General features: G+C 47.6%; 1 protein-coding gene across 6 annotated transcripts in view; it reads right to left on the reverse strand.

Moving 5' to 3' along the window:
- Positions 1-7,217: 7,217 nt before the first annotated feature.
- Positions 7,218-16,058, reverse strand: part of NFYC (nuclear transcription factor Y subunit gamma) — a 73,236-nt gene continuing 64,395 nt past the window's right edge. For 2 of the 6 annotated variants that reach the window (XM_045548110.1, XM_045548112.1), the window contains exons 7-10: positions 15,364-15,522; positions 12,210-12,317; positions 9,703-9,762; positions 7,218-8,428 (exon numbers count right to left, since the gene is read on the reverse strand). In XM_045548110.1, coding sequence (XP_045404066.1) covers positions 8,000-8,428; positions 9,703-9,762; positions 12,210-12,317; positions 15,364-15,522 — 756 coding nt within the window. In that variant the 3' untranslated portion in view covers positions 7,218-7,999. The remainder of the gene's footprint in view (positions 8,429-9,702; positions 9,763-12,209; positions 12,318-15,363; positions 15,523-16,058) is intronic. The other 4 variants (XM_045548113.1, XM_045548115.1, XM_045548114.1 and 1 more) reach the window with 4 other exon arrangements.

Here is a 16,058-nt window from a genome sequence, read left to right on the forward strand (position 1 = left end):
AACTGCTAAGCCTTGTGCAGGACGCTTTACCTACATTGTCTATTTCAGCATCCCAACAACCCTGTGACTCAATACTGTTCACACCCCCATTTTACAGCCCAGGAAGACTGAGGCTCAGTGAAGCTCAGTGAAGAGACTTGCCTTGCTCATAACCCCTGTGCTGCAATGTGTGCAGGGGCGGGGGGGCTATTGGGGTGGGGAGGATGTTACAGAGCACAGGGGGAGCAAGAACAACCTTAGCCAGGAGGACATGGGAGGCCTCGAATGCCAGGCTGAAGGGTCCAGTTTGGCCTGGTAAGAAACAGGAAGCCCAGCCAGGGCTCGGGCCTGGGTGTGCTGCAGAGGCTGAGGTTCCCTACAGGAGAGCTCAGGAGGGGTGAAGCAGGAAGCACCAGCACCTGGGGAGGTTGGCAGTGCCAGAGGCAGAAAGAGCACTGAACTACAACTCATGGCTGGGCTTCCAGTCCTGGCTCTCCCTCTGGACTAGCTGGTGACCTTGGGCAAGTCACTCCACCGCTTCCCACCTCCCCTGGCTATCAGGAGGGCTGAATGCAATCATGTGTGAGAAAGTCCCAGATCACGCAGGGAGCTGCACAAATGTGAACCATTCATCTTCCTACTCTTTAGGCGTGTGTTTGAGGTGGAAGGGGAGATGCTATGGGAATTTCCTGGTCCTAGCAGCTCTTCCCAATCTAGGAGGGCTTCCTAGGAGGGGACTGGAGTGGTCATAGGATGACAGCATCACATTATTTACCTCTGGGACTCCACCTCCACTGAAAGCAGGAGGAGAAGGTATGAAAGAAAAGCCTTTTTCCTTTTCCCTGTGCAGCCCAGAAAGGACACAAGACTCAAGCCACCCAGCAGGTGACAGTTTCTCTCCCTGCCCCATCACCCTGATCTGTCCCCAGCCTAGACCAAGCAGGCCTGGCCAGTCAGCTCAGAGCCACAGGAAGTGGGGAGGGAGCAGTGTCGCTGAGCTCAGTGAAAGTGAACCCCCATTGATCCTAAGGGCTGGAGGGGGCCCCTAGGGAGGAGACACAGAGGGAGAAAGGGGTGTGGAAATGAAGGTCAAAGCCATCTCTTCTTGCTGCTCCTCTTCTGCCTTCAGGATTCTTCCTCCTTAACCTCAACTCCTGGAAGACCATGTAGAAGGCAACAGTACTGTGGTCCTGCTGGTAGGCTCCACATTCTCCGTGAGAGCCACTGGGACAGTGGAGTTGGTTGAAAAATGAAGAGGAAGGATTTTTCTGAGTTGCTGAGTATGCAATGGAAAAGAACTTCCATGCTCCCCTGGTGGGAGCAACTTGGATGAGAGCTCAGGGAGGGAGATGCTGTGAGTAGGAGGGACTGAAGATTGGTAGCAGGGAAGGGGTTCAGAAAGCAGATGACATCTGGTAAGGGAGAGAGGGGTTGAGGGAGGAGAATGGGGGCTCCAAAGAGAGGCTAGGGGCTCAGTGGCAGAGATGGGAGGCTCAGAGAGTGGGACTTCATCCAGGTCAAGCTTGATTAAAAGCTTATTGATGCCCCTGGGAGAGGGAACACAGCCACCCTAAGGGCTTGGAGCTTGTGGGAGGAGGGGTCCCCTCAGCATCTTTCTGTGACTCTAAATTGCCAAAACTGTAAAAAAAAAAAAAAAAAAAAAAAAACCCACTTATTGAAGTCCCTCCTATTTGAAATATTAGATATTGCAAGGTAAATGCTGGATACTTTTTTAAAAAATACATATTCAAGCTCAAAAGCAAGAATGAGAAATTGTTAAAGGCCATAAATGAGATGGAATTCCTGGTGGCAAGCAGGAGTTGAAGCTGAGCGAGGGTTCAGTATTCCAGTAGGGGTCGGAAATACAGTTGCAGGCCCCATCACTGGCAGGGGCTATACAGTAGGCTCCCTACTTAAAGCTGGTTCTAGGAAAGTGTTGCCTGCCATGAATAGGGCTAAAATCCTTCTGCCAGCTAGCCTCCTGGCTCTGGCTTTAGGTAGAAAGAGTACCCATATGAGTATGACACCTCAGCCTGTCCACATGGGGTGTGGGCTCAGGATTTGATATCCATGCCGTGCAAAAATCACAATCCAAGACACTAGCATAAGAGCTGGTTTGAGGCTGGTGCACTTCCACACGGCTTGATCACATATAACTGAGAAATCATGACTTAGGGTAGCCTCTATATCTCAGGGCACAGTCTGAAAAATGTGCAGGAAATAATCTCAAGGATAAATTTCACAACATATTAGAAGCACAATACCTTTAGAGACATATCTCTCATGGGAGAATTCATACCAAAAGATCTAGAGATAATAGAGCAATCTGAAAGGAAGTTTAATACAGTTAAAATCTTCAAGAAGATAAAGGAAGAAATAGCATCTATAAAACAAGAACAGAAAGATATCAAACAGGAACATATAGGAGAAATGAACAGAACTGTCTAGAAATTTTAGAAATGAAAACTAAGTCACTGACATTTAAAAAAATCAATAGATGGGTTAGTAAATATTTCTGAGGAGAGACTTAATGAATGAGAGGCTAGAATAGGAAATCCTCCAGAATGAAGAACAGAACAATAAAGAGATTAAATTTATGAAAGAAAAGATACCTAGGACTGAATGAGAAACCCCAGCATATGTATTAGAATTGCAGAAAGAGATACTGGAGTGACTAAGCTCTTTCCAAACGCAAGACATGAATTTCTAGATTTAAAAGCCCCACAGCTTGCCTAGTAAAAAACAAAACAAACAAAACTACATCTAGACACCTTGTAGTCAAAGTGTAGAATATCAGAAATAAAGAGGAAATTCTAAAGGCCACCAGAGAGAAAAGATAGCTTATCTACAAAGGTCCAATAATTGAACTGACAGTAAGCTTCTCATCAGCAACAACAGATGCCAAAAGACAATGAAATATATCTTCAGAGTGCTGAGGGCAAATAATGGTGAACCTAGAATTCCATGCTTTGCCAAACTGTCTTTTAAATGAAAGGGCAAAATAAAGACATTTTGACACATACAAGATCTTAGAAAGCTTCTGTTTCATAGACCTTCACTGAGAGAGGCGCAGGGACTGAGGGAGGGGTTGGGAGCTCACAGGTGATGGGGCTCTGGGCTAGGGAGGGAGGCGGGGCTCTGCTTCGGATCTCTCAGCACCAGGCAGAGGAGCCTCACCCAGCCTGGCCCAGTGGGGGCCCAGCTCAGGTTCTTCCCTTCTGAGTGCCAGCCTTACTGTTCTTCCGTCTCCTCTTCCTGGGCCATGGTAGGGGCCTGGCTCTAGGGCCCTTGAAGAGGCCATGCCCAAGTTGCTCATGTGACTGGGCACTTGTCCTCTACTCTAGGGTCCTCTCTTGGGAGGTCAGATACCACCTTACAGAGGCCTACAGATGGCTGGAGATGTGGGACAAAGGTTAGGTCCTACCTAGGGGCTGGTGGGGAAGGGGACTTTCATTCTCTACAGGAAATGAATCATAGAGGGGACAAGACCACTGGGGACAGGGGCTCCTTCTTGGAGCATCTGGCTCCATTCAACCAGCTGGTGCCCTTGGGTAATTTCTTAATCTCTTTGAGCCTCAATTCCTTGCTTATAAAATGGGGCAAATACCTACCTAATTTGATGTGAAGATGAAATGAGAATCCATTTAGGTACTAAGCTTTAGAAGTATTTTCCAGTACAGAAATTTCTTAGAAGGACAATCTCCATCTAATACCCCTGCCTAGCATATTATCAGAGATCAATAAAAAATTGTTAACAAGAAAAAAAGTCACGGTGAGAGCAGATGAGCAGAGCTGGGAATGTGCGCAGTGTGGGTGCAAGGATGGGTCTGTGTGCATTCACCCACGCACCACTTACTGCTACCCTCTTGGTGCCAGGCCCTGTGCTGGGCTCCAGAGGCACAGAGATGACCCTGAACTGGAGAAGGACCACCTGTGAGGAAGACAGCCCAAACCAGAAAATTCTGACAGAGGGATGGGGGTTTCCTCAGAGCCTAACTTGGTCTTGTGTTTATTGTCTATCCCCCCCATTCCCACCTCAAACCCAACAGTCAATATTAGCTCCGTGCTAGCAGGGACCTCTAGATTTAAGCACTATTTACAACATTCAAAACAATGTCTGACACACACGAGGTGTCAAAGGAACATTTGCTGAATGACTGTGTATATGAACTCTAATAATAGAGGTTGTAGAAGTTGAAGAGGTCTTCGCTGACTTTGCCCCAGGAGTTAGAAGTTTCTCAGCAAGGGCCATTTAAATTGGGCCTTGATGGATGGACAGGAGATCAATAAGTGAAAAAAGAAGTAAAAGGGCATTCCAGGCATTGGCCGGCACATTCAGAAAACACGGAGGTGAGTTCAGGAACGAGTGAGTAATTGGGTGTGACAGGAACACGGAGTGAGGGGGTGGTGGGGAAGAGAAAGTGGGAAGAAACAAAGCTGGAAAGATAAGAAGGACCTTGAATGAACTTGGGCTGTCAGAAAGTCCTTCAAATCTAACCACCCACCTTGGTGCAATACTCTGGTAAGCGTAGTGTTTCCAGCCCTCACGGTTATCCTAGGGAGGCCTCTCCTTTCAAAGGGTGAGGGTCTGATCAGGAAGGGGGCTAAGGATCTAGTACCCATTGAAAAACGGAACAGTCATATCATACCCGCCTTAATTCCTAGAACTGTCTCCAGTTGAGATGAGGGTGAGACAAGGCACCTCCCAGACTCAGGTGAGGGATGCATGCTGCCCCCTTGTGGCCTTAGCAGACCAGGGCAGCAAGGAAGGCAGCCAGATAGTCGGCTTGTAATTCCAGGGGCCTCCAATCTCCATCAGCCCTTTGGAAAGTTATCCTAACTACCAGCTGTCCTCAGACCAGACCCAATTGCTTTATTTATTCTACATATACTCAGGGCTGGGCCAGTTGGTTCAGGGAGGCTGAGTAAAAGGAGACAGCTCACATTTAGTAAAGCCTTGTTTTTTCATACACACATACACTTCACCTTTAGCCAAAGAGCAACTGTGTATGCAGAGTGGGAAGTGGGAGTGTCAGTCCAGTGTTTTGGTTTCAGCTCCACCCCCAACTCATGAAGTGACCTTGGGCAAGTCACTGCACTTCACTAGACCTCCCATGACTCCAACTGTAACACAGGGATCATGATCCCTCTTCCTGTCTCCCCTGCAGGGTCATTCTGAAGATCATCAGAGGACGGATGCTGCAAGTGCTAGGAAAAATGTTCAAAGAGTGCTCCGGATGTAAGGGGATCATGCTGGGTATTAGATAGGGGCTCTCTAGGGCTGCACCAAAGGGTTTGTTTACACTAGGATGGGCCCTGCTGGCAGAAAAATTTAAAGAGAAAGTGTTCAGCAGGGAAGCTGCCTACCCATCACAACTGATCGAAACATCTCCAAAACAAGAATGCAAGTCTATGGGAAAACGGGGACCCACTGATTGGCCTGAAATTCCAATCGAACAAGTCAAAGAGCAGCAAGGTAGGACAGAGCACGTCAGGAACTGAAATAGTGGGGCTCCTGCCTTTTCTGAGATCGGGGCCCTCTACACACTTGCTTTCTCTCTCTTGCATTCTCTGCACTTGGGGCTGGGCACATGGCTATTGGTGAAAACTTGCTTATTTTATGATGTCTCACTAAGACACGTTTTGGTACAGGATAGCTGGAAAGGCCAGAAGACCTCCTTTAGAGAAAAGTCCAGAGATGCTGAAGATGAAGGTAGCTGCATATAGGAGGAGGGGACTGAACTTGGGAGTCAGACGCATATGGGGGCTGACCTACTGACTTCTCATGGTGACAGTACCACTTGCTTTACCTACCCTGATGACACTGGAAGGCTACCACGTATCACAAACCTCAAAACTAAGAAGACTGCTTTTGCAAAACAATGTTTTCTTTCTTTCATAGTGTGAATCCCTCACCTGGTCCCATCTCTTTTTGCTTTGGTGGCCAGGAAGCTCAGGGTCAAATAATTCTAACAACTAGGTAGGGCTTTATGGCCATCACATTTGTGTTCTGGTTTTCTATGATCCTGATTTCCTACTCAATTATATTTGTCCTAATTTTAATTTGTCTTATTTTATTATTTCATGTGTTATGTTTTCATTGCAAGCCATCTCAATTTTTCTTGTGGAATGAGGTAAGGTATACTTAAGTAAATTAATTAAAATGAAGTAGATAACATAGATGGCCAAGTACTTTATAAACTACCAGCATCAAGGAGACACAGTCAACAGGACTCCCCAATCCGAGAGTAAAGGGCAGAGCTGACCAGACCTGAATCTGGGCAAGATATTTAAATAGATCCAAGAGATCTGGGTCATCTCTTGGGAAGAAGAAAGAACAGAGGACAGGAGTGTCACCTGAATCTTTGCTCATTCTTGAAAACCAATCCATGTCCTATCCCCATGATCTAGAGTAGGGGATATTTGGTGAGGGGATCATAACAGTATCAGGCTCGGACTTGAAATCATCAAATATAAGCCTCTTTCCCCCATTCCCACCTCACCCTTTGAGACAGTCTCAAAGACAAGGAGTTGCCCATGGTTTTATGGCAAGTCTATACCTACCTACTTTTCCTGGCACCCAGTTCACTGCTCTTCCCTTGACAGCAGTCCTCATTCTAGTTGTAAGGATGATATGGAAGAGGTGAGAAAGATGGCTCATCACCGGCCTCTGTGGCCAATAAAGAAGTGGGATGCTCTTTCTATTCTCCACGCTTAACAGGAAGCAGGCCCTGGCTGGAGAACCCCTCTGGTCTGCTGGCTGACAAGGGGCCTGGGCTGCTCTCCACGGCCAGTGCCATGCCTTTAGTAATGGGCATGGCCACAGCAGGCAACTCAGAGTGCCAGCCTGTGCCAGGCAGGACTGGAGGGGTTTATCTCGTTTCTTGTCTGCAGCACAGAGCCAGCTTTCTCCATGAGCTATGTCCCCTTGACCCTCAGCTAAGCAGGGCACAGCTCAATCTGACACATGTGTGGTAGTCCAGGAAGCCACGTGGGTGGGCATCTCTGAGCAGCAAACATATTCTGATGAAGTTCACTTTTAAAACTGGCTGAGGACCTCACCTTGAATCAGATATACGACGTAAGTTACCTTAGCTTTTGACATCCCCTTCTCACAAGGGGATTGTATGGTATCCTTCCCAGATACCATACGATATGAGGACAAATGAACCTTTCCACGCCTTTCCCAAGCAAAGTGGCCCCAGGAATGCCCCCAGACAGAGAAACCCAGACTCTAATTATCTAAAATGAGATTTATTGCATTTCATGCAGTTTAAAGTCCATGCAGCAAAGGAGACTAGCACAATTTTTAATGAATTTAAAAAATAAAGGCTGGGGGGAGGGGCAGAAAATGCACAAAGTTCTAGTCTCCTCGGGTCCCTGGGAGAGCAGGGTGTAGGAACGAAACCACCCACTCTCCATGGGGAATGAGTTCGCCTCTGGATGCAAGGAATGTTTCCATGGCCTCTGGGTGCAAATACACAGAGGTCTGGGGTGAGTGCAGGGGCTGGAGAGAGGACCACTAGTGAAAAAGAAGGTACACACATTCACCTAATTCACTCTAAGGGCAGAACAAGGTGGCAAATCTTGGGGAAAGCAGCTGTTCCAAGAGTTAGGAAATACCGTATGGTACACCCCAGGGAGATTTTCTCCTAAAAAGAAGTGGCAGTGAGAACCAAAAAAGAAAAACAAAAGGAGAAATATTCCTTCAACCACACTCTTTAAGAAAATGCCATAAATATGTTATTTAATATTTTCATTTCATAGCATTGGACACACAGCTCAACATACTGAAATATTGATTCCTTGGAGAAAAAAATGGAAAAAGGGAAACAAAAAATATTGCATCTTTCTGCTGGAGAATCTTGGCCCCCAGGCATGGGGCGTAGTGCACCAGTGTCCTAGCCTGCAGGAGGCGCTGAGGTCGGCCGGGTCCTCTGGGGAGGGAGGCTGTGCCCATCGCCTGGGGCTGTATGGCAAAAATTGTGTTGGGTGTCCTTGGCCTTGCCAGCTCAGGCCCTCAGTCGCCGGTCACCTGGGGGGCCTGCCCGTCGGAGGGCTGGTTGGCTGACTGGATGAACATGGGCTGGGCGAGGTCCTGGCCCGCAGGCATGGTGACTTGCTGGATCTGGTAGAGCTGCTGCGAGGGGTGGAGAGGAGAGAGTGAGGTCATCCCCGGGAGAGGGGCATGCAGCTCCCTATGGGCCTCCAGCTGGTTGGGGGTCCCAGATACCTCAACCACCACCCAGTGCAAGGCGTCAGGAGGAGGGGATGTGGAGCTCTGCTGGGGATGGGAGCAGCAGACACAGGAGGCACCAGCCCGATGTGAGGGGGGGTGTGTGGTGGGCAGGGAAGAGGTGCAGGGAGTTGAATTTCCTGCGGATTTCACTTCTCTGGGCTCTGCCTCTCCCGTTAGCTCAGAGACTCGAGCTTGCTGCACGCTGTTCCTCTGTGACAAACACAAGCAATTCGAACCACTGTACCAGCAGCTTGGAAGTCAGCATTTCCCCAACTCTTGGTAACCCTCACTGGCAGGAGCAGTAGGATTACCCTCTCTCCTCCTTTCCTTAGAGTATCTGACTCAGGTTGAAGCTATACTGAACCTGCATTTTCTCCATGGGACCTGCTAATGAGGGGGCCTGGTATTAAACACTTACTACAGCCAAGACCCATGAAGGGTGGAGAACAGCCACTTAAGAAGGTTAGGGCCAACTGGCCACTTGGTTTCTCAGGTGCCCCCCAAAGAAACCAAAAGCCAAGACCCAGCTAGGTGCAGTGGCTCATGCTGTAATTCTAGCACTCTGGGAGGCTGAAGTGGGAGGATCACTCAAGCTCAGGAGTTTGAGACCAGCCTGAGAATAGTGAGACCCCGTCTCTACTAAAAATATAAAAAATTAGTTGGGTGTGGTGGCATGCACCTGTACTCCCAGCTACTTGGAAGGCCAAGGCAGGAAGATCACTTGAGCCCAGGAGTTTGAGGTTGCAGTAAGCTATAATGACGCCACTGCACTTGAGCCAGGGCGACAGAGCGAGACTCTGTCTAGGGAAAAAACAAAAGCCAAGACCCCCATAGAAACCCTGGCATGTAGGCCTAGCATGTGGTGCTAGCAGAAGCCAGAGGTGAGTCCTGATGCTAGCTCTTCTCTCTTTTGGGCAGCAGACAGCACAAGTGTGGGTGTGTCATCCTATCATGTGCTCAGTAGTCTCTGGGACTGTACCGTGAGGGGAAAGCAGGAGGGAAAAGGGAAGATGCCTTCCTTGCATGGGTCTAATATTACTGAATGTCAGGAACCGAGAGAGCTTGGGAGGTCACACGTTCTCTGCATTTCAACTAGCCCATGCTATTAAAAAAGCATCAAGGCTTATGGGAAAAAAACAGTACTAGAGAGGGAAGTAAGAGACTCGCGTCGCATTCCAGTCCTGGCTCTGCAATGAACAGCTGCGTGAACATGGACAAAGCACTTCCCATCTCTGGGGCTCAGTTTATCCATCTGTAAACTGGCAATTTGGGTTATATGTCTAAGACTATTTTTAGTCCCACAGGTCTATAAATCTAAAGGACATGTGCCTTGATTTAAAGACTGTTCTTGTTTGAACAATTCCTGTCCACTCGTTGTTAGTGGAGGATAGCACAGTTGCCCTAACCATCCAAACCCAGATACCACCTGCTACCCTGCCCCCCAACTCCTCACCCTCTGCCCCTGCCCGGGGTGGGTACCCTACCTGTCCATCTGTGAACTGGCTGAACTGCTGCTGTCCTTGCTGGACCTCTGTCTGCGTAATCTGTAGGAATCAAGATGGCAGAGTAGGCATGTCAGCTCCAAGGGTCTGGCCCCACCGGCCCACCAGCCCACCACCGAGGAGAGGATTGTGAAGATCAGGTGAGACAACGCATATAAAGTACCCAGAAGGTGCTGGATGAGTAGTAGGAAAGGAAGGGTCATTCCCAATCTCCCAGCACTGACAGCTACCCAAAGAGTTGGCACCACAAAGGCACACTGAGAACCCTGGAGCATGTAATACAACTCTCACACCCATCTCTCTCAGGTCCACCTACTCCCCCAACCACCCACTCACCTCAAGATCTGAGGCTCAAACAGAACACCTAGCTTCTATGTGCTATGGTTTCGGGTAGACATCCTAAGAGTCTTTCAGCTAGTGAAGGCAGATTGCAAAATGTTGGGCGAAGTGGTTAAGTGATCCCTTTCATTCTTGGAAGGTGGGCTCCAAACCAAACCCTTATCACCCAGATTATCTGAATGGAATATGAAACACCCTGGCGAGCAAGTGGCCTTGGCCCTGGCAGTCCTCGTGGCAAACCTATGAAGTACTTTTTCCGAAACAGGCAACGTGCAGCCCTCTGGGCCAAGGGAGGCGAGGAGGAAGGGGGAGGGACGGGGAAGGAGCAAGGAAAATATTTATCACATGTACTTAGAATGTTATGTGGGGATTTTAAATGGATTTTAGAATAAATTTACTGACATGCAGAACTGCATCATATAATGACAACTGCTGGGAGCAGCTTGGTATAAACTAGAAAGAGGCCTGGAACGTGCATGTGTGTGTATCTATGGAACACTGAACTGGCAATGTCCTGTGTACATCATTTCCTTGAATCATCACAGCCAGCCTGCAAGGTAAGGGCTGTCCTCTCGAGTGTCCTCATGGTGGCCAAAAGCCACCCTGCAGGCCTACCCATGGGGCTATCAGGAGTAGGAAGGGGGACAGGTGTGAGAGGCCTTCATGACAGTTTCTTACTATTGTTCCTTATTTCGGATCTTTTTCCTTCCAACAGTCTATAAGCTGCTTGAGGGCAGGAGCTAGGTTTTGTCTTTACATCCCCTATGCAAAGTAAGTATTCAAAAAATGTCTGTAGAATAAATAAATGAGCCTAACATACATAGAAAATACTCCTCATAGATAAGAAGGTTAACTGTGTCCTGTGACCAGCAGGATGGCTGTTCACATCAGCTGAAAAGAAAGTTTCATTTACCTTTAAATTCCATTTACATGTTATTTATTCAGCATTCATTCAACAAACATTTATTGAGCACCTACTAAGTACCTCACCTACTAAGTGCCAGGTTGTCACAATTATAACCTGTTTTTACGGAGATTTTAAGTGCCCTCAGGCACCTGCTTCTTCCTTTTCCCCCTCCTCTCTCTACTTTCTGCCTTTGGTTCTGTTCCCAAAACTGACCTCTGAGAAACCAAGAACCCTTCCTTCTCGTTTCCTCCCACTCCCATGCCATAAAAAGTTTTCTGGCTCCCAGGGAAGAATCTTTCAAGATTAAAAAAAGACGAGGATCAGGGGGACCCAAGGGTATGACCAGTCTTAAGATGTGAATCAGTGTCAGCGAGCCCTAAGGAAATTACAGAAAAGTCCAAGTCCTTATGGCAGACCAGGGAGTGGGTATGGAAAGGGCCTTTTAACGATCCCAGAGACTATATGGAACTCAGAAGCCTTGCTTTTGGCTCATTCCTCTCATTTTCCCAAATGAGATCTTTGGAGATCTGCTCTACAAACTCAGCTCTGTCACCACTGTCAATAGATACATCACCAGAAATGCAACTGGGCCAGACGGGTCCAGCTCTTAAACGATCGCTGCTTTTTTTGGGTTTGAGGCAAAAGAATCCATTAACAATGCCTCCCCTTGACCAGCTCCCCCCGTCCTCTGCCAGTGACGCCCATGTCCCCCAACACCCCCGGGGCCCAGAGAGGCATCCCCCTCAGCCTTTGTGACTCACAGCCTTCATCCTGTAGGGCACAGAGGAGAGGAGATGGGCAAACTTTCTGGTTAAGGATGCATGAGGAAGTCAGGGTAAAATCTAAGCAAGCTTTCCAAAGACCACAGGAGGTGCCAGAACGCGACAGTTATCCCGGTTTAAAGATGGAAACTCAGCCTGAAGATTAAGCAGTCTGCAAATGCTTGCTGCAGTCTGACGAGCATGCATACGTACTAGGCTTCTCTCAGGCACCCTTGAGACTTCCCTTGACTTGTATTTCTTTGTCCCTCGAGAACTAGACGGTAAGAGACACACTTTGAATCCAATCTTCCAACTACCCCCATTTGTCCCTTGGGTTACAGAACAGATATAAAGGGTATGGGGGTGGGTGCCTTTAGCTGAAGCATGAGGTGGCAAGAGAGTCGTGTGGTGCACATTCCTTTTGAGCCAGAAGCCAGCTGCGCTGGTCTCCAACTCAAGCCTCATGTCTCTGGGGCACATACCTGTTGGGCATTGGTGGCAAGTGTCTGGATCTGTCCCTGCACGACTTGGGTGCCTGATACAGGCTGGGCTAAGCGGATATACTGCAGCTGACCAGCATTGAGCTGCACCTAGGGCAGGGGCAGAGACAAAGAGGCCATAAGAGACTGAGCACAATCTCAACCAGGCACACTTTCCATGACCAGAGATGGTGATTGCCCTCTACCCCTTAAACTCTCCAAAGAAGCCTACACTGAAAAAAGTCCCTTTTAAAGAGGTCAAAACAAGCAAAAATACAAAATCCCCACCCCACAAGACACACAACACAGAAGAGGATATGTTCCCTGAGTGGACTTTGTGAAAAACTCCCAGAAGATCCTGTCACTTACATGAGAACAGCATGGCTACATGCTCATCATTCGCTGGCTCTTGGCTGTTTGATTACAGTTTATTTTAGGAACGTACCTCAAAGCCTGTATGACATTATCGGAATGCCTAAACCTTAAGTGTGGGCCTCTTCCCCCTCCATCTCCATACTTCTCAATACTGTGAGGAGTTCCAGCGTCCACTGGGAGCCCAAGGCAGATGTCCATCATTCCATGCCAGAGCCCCCGTGCTGCCCAGCCCCATGCTGCACATCTTGGAGCTGGCCTGCTTTATTATCTCTGTCCCCAAGGGCCAGGACCAATGGAGGTCTGTTGGACTTTTAGGATCCTTGGTGTTCAGCACTAGCTTTTGGCCAAACACCTCCCAAGGGGAAGCAGAATCAATAAACCTTTCACAGAAAACCCCATCATGGGAAACCAAAGCTACAAAAGTGCCCTTGGAGTCCCTCATGCTTCCGATTAAATCTCAGATAATACAATAATACCACATGCTGCATTTAATTGTGTGCTAAAAGCCTTAACTCAGGCTCTCAATGCTCCAGTGTACCATGAAAGTATTAGTGCTTTGAGCTAGGGATGAAGAGAGGACCAAAGCAGTTACAACGTGAGAGGAACTGTGGCTTGGCAGGCATATTAGGTTAGCAGAGGACTGCAGACATTCACACCCTCGATTTAGGGGAATCAAATCAAAGAATTTCAGGGAACATGGGCAGATCTGGTCTGTCTCCATCTGGGGGCCCCAGAAACCACCCTCCCTGGCTACCCAGCCTGCCTATGTTGCAAGGGGGAGCTTCTTGAGGCCTACAGGCTAGTCTTGCCTCTTTGCCCTGAAGCAAATTTCCCTCTAGCCTTCAAGAGCTGACTTCATCACAGGAATCTTACTTCTGTGAGGAAAATGCTGATGGGATGAAGCTGTACTCCTGCATGCGGTGTTAAATCAAATTGCTTCTCTGAAAATTCCAACCTCAAAGGATTTAAACTACAAATAAAAAACTAACTCTGAAGTTCTTGGTAGAATATTCCAGAATGGTCCACGTGAGGCAAGATGGAGAAACACAAAATCTAAACCCATTAAGAATCTGGTTCAAAGGAGATAGGGCAAGAATATTGTGACCTGTAGTCATTTCTTTCCTGAGAATATGCCCAGAGGAGCTGCTGGGAAGTTGTGGTGCCAAGCCTGAATTCCCCACCAAATCCTATCAGGCAGCTGCTAGGCAATCATGTCAAGTAGCTTGTGGGGATAAGGGCAGTGGGGTGGATGCTTGGGAAACCTCATCAGCTGAGAGTGATGATGGCTAGTCCCGTGAGTCACCAGAACTCCAGGCAAGGATCACAGGATCAAAGATTAAAGCCTTGACCCAGGAGTGGGAGAAGGTGTACTGACAGCCACAGGGATTTAACATTTTCTAGCTGGGAAGAGCTCCTTGCAGAAACCCAAATGTGAGTGAAAAGCTGTGAGCCAAATGGTTCCAAGCTGTTCTTCAACAGAAGCAAGAAGCTTTCCTTTTAGGCTTCGGTTAAGACATCTGGGGAGGCTCCGCCCCTCAGCCTAGGGAATTCTCACAGCTTTTTACATTAAATACAGAGCAAATAAGCCTACCCCTTGGGTTTTCTAAAGGAAAGCAAAGTTTCCTTCCTGAAGGTCATCACTATTACAAGCACTCTACTGAGATGCCTGAAGAGTCTAGAAATGCAGACTCCTGTAGAAGGTGTCTGAGACCGGTGAATGAGGTTCGCTGGTCTCAGTAAGGTTGATGATGAGGTTGTTGTGAATTCTGCAACAAATCTTCTGGGCTAAAGCTCTGTGCCCCAGAGGGTTAAAGTTTCTGCAAAGTGGGAACTGTTCTCTGGCTTAAATGAACTTGCTTTTGTGCCTTCACATGCAAAAATGAGAACGATTCAAGGTCTTAGGGTTGGTGGCTGAAACAATGAGGCAAGACGGAGCTCTGCCACCTGGAATTGATGGGTATCATGTGTACGTATGTGAGAGAGAGAGACACAGACCACTGTTCTAAGCTTTCTTTTAGCCTATTACTCTATTAATAAGAACAGTTCCTAAATTGAGCTGAGGATACTTTTCAAGCTTTTTTCAAAGACGAAGTGATTAGCCAAGTCCAAATGAGTCCATACCTGCCTCCAACAAGAAGGGTAAGGGGGAGGAAATAGAAGGATTGCTCCACTTCACTCACTTTCCAGTTTTTGGTGGCAAAATGACCAATATACAGACAAGTGTTAAGACAAGGATATATTTTACAAAAGAACAAGTACAAGTACAAAAGCCAACAAATCTAAGAAATGAAATCTCTCAAGGCACACAGGAAGCAGCAGTCCACAGTGAAGGAATGGATAAGTTAAATGAAAGCCAAAAATACACTTTGCTGCAGGCTCCACTGGGAACTGACTCATGAATATGCAACAAGTGTATTTATGGCCTTCCCTATACACCTCCCTCTTACTCTCTGCTAATCAAAAGACAGGACTGCTCACAGGGCCTTTGAGCCTTGGCATGGGATGGTGGTTACAATGATTTCTCTGCATAGCTGGAAAGAGGAGAAATAGAGAGGAGCTACCTCACAGTGGTGAACCTGAACCTGGTTAGAGGAAAGCAGGGAGTAAACGTAGTGAAGCAAGTTGTGGTAGTGGAGGTAATAAGAATATGGGTTAAAAACCACACACACACACACAAACACACACACACAAAATACTGTGTGTACGTATATATAAAATCTTTAAGTATTTCCTTTTATAAAGCTGTGAAGAGAGCCATGCAGACCTCCAGGGCAGGGCTTACCGGGATCTGCTGGATCTCTCCTGTGTTAGTGATGATCTGCTGCATCACCTGCATGGTCTGTCCAGTGCCACTCTGGGCTTGCTGGGCTTGACCCTGTGGCTGGGCCTGGACAATCTGCACCTGCTGACCTTCTCCAACCTGCATTGTCACGGGTGTGGTCTAGAAGGAAGAGTCACGAGAAAGGCACATGAGCTCTGGCTCGGAGCCCATAGGACTGGCAAAGGGTTAATAACGAGCAGTTAACCAGGAGCAAACCCCCTTCATTAATGCTTAAACTCATCTCTCCCTTAATTCCAATACTCAACCTACAGAGTCCTCTGGGTTTAGAGCATTACAAAAATTACTCTCTGAAATGAATGATGGGAAAGCCAAACAGATTTCTAGGCTCATAGTACAGAGTATCTGCCTGGGCCCCAAACATAAATCTCTACACCTCAAACGCTGCCACTTTTCACGGCCCATTCAGTGATGGTAAGGCATCTACAGTACAGAAAAAATCAAAAGCAACCATGACAGTTCACTTGAGAAATGGCCAAAGTCAAGTCTGGAGCAGATGAATTTGGAGGGCAAAACCAAATGGAAAGTGGAGTCAGTAGGAATTTAGTAATTAAGTTCAGGGTCCTGCACTCCTTACACACGTAAGACATTAAAAGCAAAATAAAGCACACGGGCACATCTCTGAAGCTGGCCCTTGT

Source organism: Lemur catta, chromosome 3, assembly GCF_020740605.2.
Source record: "Lemur catta isolate mLemCat1 chromosome 3, mLemCat1.pri, whole genome shotgun sequence".
Taxonomy (NCBI): Eukaryota; Metazoa; Chordata; class Mammalia; order Primates; family Lemuridae; genus Lemur; species Lemur catta.